The sequence below is a fragment of the Pelodiscus sinensis genome, chromosome 24 (assembly GCF_049634645.1).
Source record: "Pelodiscus sinensis isolate JC-2024 chromosome 24, ASM4963464v1, whole genome shotgun sequence".
NCBI lineage: Eukaryota > Metazoa > Chordata > Testudines > Trionychidae > Pelodiscus > Pelodiscus sinensis.
Window position 1 is genome coordinate 732,649 of NC_134734.1, and position 9,301 is coordinate 741,949.

At 61.9% G+C, this 9,301-nt stretch overlaps 1 protein-coding gene across 1 annotated transcript; it reads left to right on the forward strand.

The window, feature by feature from the left end:
- The first annotated feature begins 4,170 nt into the window (after positions 1-4,170).
- On the forward strand, positions 4,171-7,856 carry LOC142819680 (uncharacterized). Its single transcript, XM_075908211.1, has 3 exons — positions 4,171-5,601; positions 7,210-7,309; positions 7,642-7,856. Exons 1-3 carry the CDS (start codon positions 4,222-4,224, stop codon positions 7,854-7,856), a joined length of 1,695 nt encoding a protein of 564 aa, XP_075764326.1. The 5' UTR covers positions 4,171-4,221.
- The last annotated feature ends 1,445 nt before the right edge of the window (positions 7,857-9,301 follow it).

A 9,301-nucleotide genomic window follows, 5' to 3' on the forward strand; every position in this document is an offset into this window, starting at 1 on the left:
CCGAGGGTCCCTCCCAGCCGCCCATTTTCTGTTTTGCTCTCCTCTATGGCACAAAGGCGGGACGAAACAGACGTTCTTCTCCAAGCAATGTCTCAGCCGGTATAACAGTGACATAAAAGGCCCCTTCTCTTTCACCGTGGGGAAGGACCAGTACGTGAGGATCAATGTCCTACAATGCAACACAGATTTGTGCAACTCCGCCGCACCTCAAGGTACGTTGTGGGTCTGTTTGTTTTGTCCCTATTTCAGGGCACGGCCACAATTAGGAACAATTAGAGGGTGTGAGCTGCGTGTGGCTCTACCTCTCGGTGTGCTCCTGCCGATGTACATAGGTTGGCAGGAGGAGGGCTTTGGAAGGGCATTAGCTCAATGCACAGGAATAAACAGCTCTCAGGTGTCATCAGGGTGCACCAAGCAAGGTCAGCGAGGTCATTGGACCGGCACTGGGCAGAGTCACACCCCAGCAGCTCCGCACACCCCATCTCCCTTGCTACAGTTGGATCGTTCATGTGGACAAGCCATGGCACAATTGTATTTGGTGCCCTTTTCTCCCCTTTATTGCCCGAAATTATATGTACTCACATGTCATTTCTGTCTCCAGTGAAATACTTGAAGCTGGCGGGTCTCCGGGTGGGGGTAGAACAGTCGGGCCCGTTTGCCATCAGATGGGTGGGGGCTGCATGCGAAGGAGGGAGCAGCTGCCGGGACAGCTCCCCCTTCACACTCACTGTGATCCAGAACTGAGCCAGTGCGGCCGTCGCCAACTGTTGTGTCCCAGACAGACAGAGAAATGCCCCCAGCTGCAGGGAGGGGCCTGCACATAGGCACTGAGGAAGGGCTCATCCCCCAGTTGGAACAAAGCTTAACCCAACCTGTGACCGTCTCTCTGTCTTTGTTCTCAGTGTCCCCAGACACCACCCCGAACGGGCGGCAGTGCCCAACCTGCTTTGCTCTGGGCTCCGCTGCCTGCAACAGTGAAATCACCCCCTGCACGGGGCAGGAGACCTATTGCCTGGATTCCACTGGCGAGCTGAACCAAGGTAAATTCTGCCAGTTGCTCACAGGGCGGGGGGTGCCCGGAAAGCTACCAGGGCAAGAGCTCCCCTGAGAGCTGGTGGGACCTGGAGTCTGTGCCGAGCCATGGCAGGCTGGTGGTGCCAAAAGGGCTTTTGGCTGGAGGGAAGCAGAGAGGAATTGGGACACTTCCTTCCAGCCCGGCTCGCCCAACTAACCGGTGCCACCATGCTACAAGGGTGGTGGCAGTAGGGTTCTTGCAAGGGGAGGGTTGTGATGTCAGAGATTCAGAGCTGAGGAGAGAACCAAAGAGTCCTGGCTTCCACCCCTTTGCTGCTCTAACCACTAGTCCCCACCTCCTTCATGTTTAAGTGGAACTAAGCTGCTGTTGTTCCATGAGGCGCTTCCTGCTCTCAGTGTGTGCCCAGAGCTCCCAGCGCTCTGTGATGGTTATAAAGTAACTGAACCAAGGGGGAAGGTTGCTGGAGATGGGGAGAGGCGGCGTGTTGCCCGGTGGCGCCGCACTGGAAAGCAGCCGCCCCACCCACAACTCCGTTTCAAAACCTAGCACCATGTACTGGTGTGCGGGGCAGCCTAGAGGGCACCAGGCACTTGCCCTACTGTGGCCTTTTGCAGCAGGAGCAGGGAGATCGCAAGCGGGTGAGAAGGGGAGGCAGGGCAGGAACCACAACGGGGTAGAGAAGGACCCAGAGCTCCTCATCCGTAAAACCAGGCTGAATATCTCCAACAGGTGCATCAACATCAACATTTGCGGCAAAGGGCTGCGCATCACCATCCGCACAAGAGATTAAACCTGGAACCACCATGACGTCTACAGACTACACCTTCACATTTCTGACAGGAAAAATAACCCCAGGCAGCCTGATTGATATTGAAAACAGAGCCGCTACCTTAACCACTGTCATCACCACTCCAGAAACACCCACCTCCACCCTCACCACCACGGCCCCTGAGACGACCACCTCGGTCCTCACCACCACAGCCCCTGAGATGACCACCTCGATCCCCACCACTACGGCTCCCGAGACGACCACCTCGGTCCTAACCACCACCGCCCCAGAGACGACCACCTCGGTCCTCACCACTACGGCTCCGGACACGATCACCACGGTCCTCACTACCACAGTCCCTGAGACGACCACCTCGATCCTCACCACTACAGCTCCAGAGACAACTACCTCAGTCCTCAGCACTACGGCTCCGGACACGACCACCTCGGTCCTCAGCACTACGGCTCCGGACACGACCACGTCGGTCCTCACCACAACCGCCCCCGAGACGACCACCTCGGTCCTCACCACCACTGCCCCCGAGACGACCACCTCGGTCCTCACCACCACCGCTCCTGAGACGACCACTTCGGTCCTCACCACTACGGCTCCGGACACGACCACCTCGGTCCTCACCACCACCGCCCCTGAGACGACCACTTCGGTCCTCACCACTACGGCTCCGGACACGACAACCACGGTCCTCCCTACCACAGCGGCCGAGACGACCACCTCGATCCTCAGCACTACAGCTCCCGTGACGACCACCTCGGTCCTCAGCACTACAGCTCCAGAGACGACTACCTCAGTCCTCAGCACTACGGCTCCGGACACGACTACCTCGGTCGTCAGCACTACGGCTCCGGACACGACCACCTCGGTTCTCAGCACTACGGCTCCGGACACGACCACCTCGATCCTCAGCACTACGGCTCCGGACACGACCACCTCGGTCCTCACCGCTACGGCTCCGGACACGACCACCTCGGTCCTCACCACCACCGCCCCCGAGACAACCACCTCGGTCCTCACCACCACTGCCCCCGAGACGACCACCTCGGTCCTCACCACCACCGCCCCTGAGACGACCACCTCAGTCCTCACCACTACGGCTCTGGACACAACCATCTTGGTCCTCACCACCACAGCCCCCGAGACGACCACCTCAGGCCTCACCACTACCGCTCCCGAAACGACCACCTCGGGCCTCACCACTACCGCTCCCGATACAACCACCTCGATCCTCACCACCACCACCCCCGAGACGACCAGCTCGGTCCTCACGACCACCGCTCCTGAGACGACCACCTCGGTCCTCACCACCACAGCCCCCGAAACGACCACCTCAGTCCTCATCACTACCGCTCCGGAAACGACCACCTCGGTCCTCCCCACTACAGCTCCAGAGATGACTACCTCGGTCCTGACCTCTATGGCTCCCGATACGACCACCTCGGTCCTCACCACCACTACCCCTGAGACGACCACCTCGGTCCTCACCACCACTGCCCCTGAGACAACCACCTCGGTCCTCCCCACTACAGCTCCAATGACGACCACCTCGGTCCTCACCACTACAGCTCCAGAGATGACTACCTCGGTCCTCACCACTACAGCTCCGGACACAACCACCTCGGTCCTCACCACTACAGCTCCGGACACAACCACCTCAGGCCTCACCAGTACCGCTCCCGAAACGACCACCTCGGTCCTCACCACTACCACTCCCGATACAACCACCTTGATCCTCACCACCACCACCCCCGAGATGACCAGCTCAGTCCTCACCACCACCGCCCCCGAGACGACCACCTCGGTCCTCACCACCACCGCCCCCGAGACGACCACCTCGGTCCTCACCACTACGGCTTCCGATACGACCACCTTGGTCCTCACCACTGCAGCTCCCGAGACGACCACCTCTGTCCTAACCACCACTGCCCCTGAGACAACCACCTCGGTCCTCAGCACTACGGCTCCGGACACGACCACGTCGGTCCTCACCACAACGGCCCTCGAGATGACCACCTCGGTCCTCACCACCACTGCCCCCGAGACGACCACCTCGGTCCCCACCACCACCGCTCCTGAGACGACCACCTCGGTCCTCACCACTACGGCTCTGGACACGACCACCTCGGTCCTCACCACCACCGCCCCTGAGACGACCACCTCGGTCCTCACCACCACTGCCCCCGAGACGACCACTTCGGTCCCCACCACCACCGCTCCTGAGACGACCACCTCGGTCCTCACCACTACGGGTCTGGACACGACCACCTCAGTCCTCATCACTAACGCTCCGGAAACGACCACCTCGGTCCTGACCTCTGTGGCTCCCGATACGACCACTTCGGTCCTCACCACCACTGCCCCTGAGACGACCACTTCGGTCCTCACCACCACCGCCCCCGAGATGACCACAGCAGTCCTCGCCACCACCGCTCCCGAGACGACCACAGCGGTCCTCACCACTACGGCTCCGGACACGATCACCACGGTCCTCACTACCACAGTCCCCGAGACGACCACATCGATCCTCACCACTACAGCTCCAGAGACAACTACCTCAGTCCTCAGCACTACGGCTCCGGACACGACCAACTCGGTCCTCAGCACTACGGCTCCGGACACGACCACGTCGGTCCTCACCACAACCGCCCCCGAGACGACCACCTCGGTCCTCACCACCACTGCCCCCGAGACAACCACCTCGGTCCCCACCACCACCGCTCCTGAGATGACCACCTCGGTCCTCACCACTACGGCTCTGGACACGACCACCTCGGTCCTCACCACCACCGCCCCTGAGACGACCACCTCGGTCCTCACCACTACGGCTCCGGACACGACAACCACAGTGCTCCCTACCACAGCCGCCGAGACGACCACCTCGATCCTCAGCACTACAGCTCCCGTGACGACCACCTCGGTCCTCAGCACTACAGCTCCAGAGACGACTACCTCAGTCCTCAGCACTACGGCTCCGGACACGACTACCTCGGTCGTCAGCACTAAGGCTCCGGACACAACCACCTCGGTCCTCAGCACTACGGCTCCGGACACAACCACCTCGGTCCTCACCGCTACGGCTCCGGACACGACCACCTCGGTCCTCACCACCACCGCCCCCGAGACGACCACCTCGGTCCTCACCACCACTGCCCCTGAGACGACCACCTCGGTCCTCCCCACTACAGCTCCAATGACGACCACCTCGGTCCTCACCACTACAGCTCCAGAGATGACTACCTCGGTCCTCACCACTACAGCTCCGGACACAACCACCTTGGTCCTCACCACTACAGCTCCGGACACAACCACCTCAGGCCTCATCAGTACCGCTCCCGAAACGACCACCTCGGTCCTCACCACTACCACTCCCGATACAACCACCTTGATCCTCACCACCACCACCCCCGAGACGACCAGCTCAGTCCTCACCACCACCGCCCCCGAGACGACCACCTCGGTCCTCACCACCACTGCCCCTGAGACAACCACCTCGGTCCTCAGCACTACGGCTCCGGACACGACCACGTCGGTCCTCACCACAACGGCCCCCGAGATGACCACCTCGGTCCTCACCACCACTGCCCCCGAGACGACCACCTCGGTCCCCACCACCACCGCTCCTGAGACGACCACCTCGGTCCTCACCACTACGGCTCTGGACACGACCACCTCGGTCCTCACCACCACCGCCCCTGAGACGACCACCTCGGTCCTCACCACCACCACCCCCGAGACGACCAGCTCAGTCCTCACCACCACCGCCCCCGAGACGACCACCTCGGTCCCCACCACCACCGCTCCTGAGACGACCACCTCGGTCCTCACCACTACTGGTCTGGACACGACCACCTCGGTCCTCACCACCACCGCCCCTGAGACGACCACCTCGGTCCTCACCACCACCGCCCCTGAGACGACCACCTCAGTCCTCACCACTACGGCTCTGGACACAACCATCTTGGTCCTCACCACCACAGCCCCCGAGACGACCACCTCAGGCCTCACCACTACCGCTCCCGAAACGACCACCTCGGGCCTCACCACTACCGCTCCCGATACAACCACCTCGATCCTCACCACCACCACCCCCGAGACGACCAGCTCGGTCCTCACCACCACCGCCCCCGAGACGACCACCTCGGTCCTCACCACCACAGCCCCCGAAACGACCACCTCAGTCCTCACCACTACCGCTCCGGAAACGACCACCTCGGTCCTCCCCACTACAGCTCCAGAGATGACTACCTCGGTCCTGACCTCTATGGCTCCCGATACGACCACCTCGGTCCTCACCACCACTACCCCTGAGACGACCACCTCGGTCCTCACCACCACTGCCCCTGAGACGACCACCTCGGTCCTCCCCACTACAGCTCCAATGACGACCACCTCGGTCCTCACCACTACAGCTCCAGAGATGACTACCTCGGTCCTCACCACTACAGCTCCGGCCACAACCACCTTGGTCCTCACCACTACAGCTCCGGACACAACCACCTCAGGCCTCACCACCACCGCCCCCGAGACGACCACCTCGGTCCTCACCACCACTGCCCCCGAGACGACCACCTCGGTCCTCACCACCACCGCCCCTGAGACGACCACCTCAGTCCTCACCACTACGGCTCTGGACACAACCATCTTGGTCCTCACCACCACAGCCCCCGAGACGACCACCTCAGGCCTCACCACTACCGCTCCCGAAACGACCACCTCGGTCCTCACCACTACCACTCCCGATACAACCACCTTGATCCTCACCACCACCACCCCCGAGACGACCAGCTCAGTCCTCACCACCACCGCCCCCGAGACGACCACCTCGGTCCTCACCACCACTGCCCCTGAGACAACCACCTCGGTCCTCAGCACTACGGCTCCGGACACGACCACGTCGGTCCTCACCACAACGGCCCCCGAGATGACCACCTCGGTCCTCACCACCACTGCCCCCGAGACGACCACCTCGGTCCCCACCACCACCGCTCCTGAGACGACCACCTCGGTCCTCACCACTACGGCTCTGGACACGACCACCTCGGTCCTCACCACCACCGCCCCTGAGACGACCACCTCGGTCCTCACCACCACCACCCCCGAGACGACCAGCTCAGTCCTCACCACCACCGCCCCCGAGACGACCACCTCGGTCCCCACCACCACCGCCCCTGAGACGACCACCTCGGTCCTCACCACCACCACCCCCGAGACGACCAGCTCAGTCCTCACCACCACCGCCCCCGAGACGACCACCTCGGTCCTCACCACCACCGCCCCTGAGACGACCACCTCGGTCCTCACCACAACCGCCCCCGAGACGACCACCTCGGTCCTCACCACCACTGCCCCCGAGACGACCACCTCGGTCCCCACCACCACCGCTCCTGAGACGACCACCTCGGTCATCACAACTACGGCTCCGGACACGACCACCTCGATCCTCACTACTACAGCTCCCGAGTCGACCACCTCGGTCCTCACCACTACGGGTATCGATACGACCACCTCAGTCCTCACCACTTCCGCTGCCGAGACGACCACCTCGGGCATTACCACTACCGCTCCTGAGACGACTAGCTCGGTCCTCACCACTACAGCTCCCGCGACGACCAGCTCGGTCCCCATCACTACAGCTTCGGACACGACCACCTCGGTCCTCACCACTACCACTCCCGATACGACCACCTCGGTCCTCACCACTACGGCTCCTGAGACGACTACCTCGGTGCTCATCACTACAGCTCCCAAGACAACCTCCTCGGTCCTCACCACCACTGCCCCCGGAACGACCACCTCGGTCCTCACCACCACTGCCTCCGAGATGACCACCTCGGTCGTCACCTCTACGGCTCCAGAGACGACCACTTCGGTCCTCACCACTACGGCTCCGGATACGACCACCTCGATCCTCACCACTACAGCTCCCAAGACGACCACTTCGGTTCTCACCACTACGGGTCTCGATACGACCACTTCGGTCCTCACCACTTCCGCTCCCGAGACGACCACCTCGGGCGTCACCACTACCGCTCCTGAGATGACCAGGTCGGTCCTCACCACTACGGCTCCCACAACGACCAGCTCGGTCCTCAGCAGTACAGCTCTGGACACGACCACCTCGGTCCTGACCACCACCGCCCCCGAGACGACCACCTCGGTCCTCACCACCACCACCCCTGAGACGACCACCTCGGTACTCACCACCACTGCCCCCGAGATGACCACCTCGGTCCTCACCACTGTGGCTCCAGAAACAACAACCTCTCTCCTCACCACTACGGCTCCGGACACGACCACTTCCGTGCTCACCACCACCGCTCCTGAGACGACCACCTCCGTCCTCTCCACTATAGTTCCGGACATGACCACCTCGGTTCTCACTACCGCCGCCCCTGAGACGACCATCTCGGTCCTCACCACCACAGCCCCTGAGACGACCACCTCTGTCCTCACCACTACGACTCCCGAGTCATCCACTTCGGTCCTCACTACTGGGGCTCCACGGATGACCACATCGGTCCTCACCACTGTGGCTCCGGAGACAACCACATCGGTCCTCACCACTGGGGCTCCGGATACGGCCACCTCGGTTGTCACCACAACCGCGCCAGAGATGACCACCTCGGTTTTCACCACTACTGCTCCAGAGACCACCACCTCGGTCCTCACTACTACTGCTCCGGAGATGACCACATCAGTCCTCACCAGTGCAGCTCTGGATACGACCACCTCGGGTCTCACTGCTACCACTTCAGAGACGGCCACCTCGGTCCTCACCAGTAGTGCTCCCGTGACGACTACCTCGGTGCTCATCACCACGGCTCAGGAGACGACCACCTCGGTCCTCACCAGTACTGCTCCCGAAATGACCACCTCAGTCCACACTAGTACGGCTTTTGACACCACCACCTCTGTCCTCACTACTACTGCTCCCAAGACGACCACCTCGGTCCTCACCACTACGGCTCCAGATACGACAATCTCTGTCCTCACCACTATGGCTCCGGATACGACCACCTCAGTTCTCACCACGACCACTCCCAAGACCACCACCTCGGTTCTTACGACTACGGCTCCGGAGACGATGACCTCCAGCCTCACCCCTACGGTTCCAAACACGAGCACGTCGGTTCTCACCACTACCGCTCTTAAAACATCCACCTCCACCCTAACCATCCCCACTACACCAGACCCTTGCAACCCTGATGTAACCTCCCCCACTTCACCAGAGCCGTGCATGCCTGATATAACCACCCCCTCTTCACCAGACCCTTGCATTCCTGATATAACCACCCCCTCTTCACCAGACCCGTGCATGCCTGATATAACCTCCCCCACTACACCAGACCCCTGCATTCCTGATACAATGACCCCTGCTATACATGACCCCTGCCTCCCCGGTACAACCACTTCTACCGCCCCTGCAGCCACTACCATTCCTATGTGTTCTGTGACCACCCCGGATACCAATGACCACATCT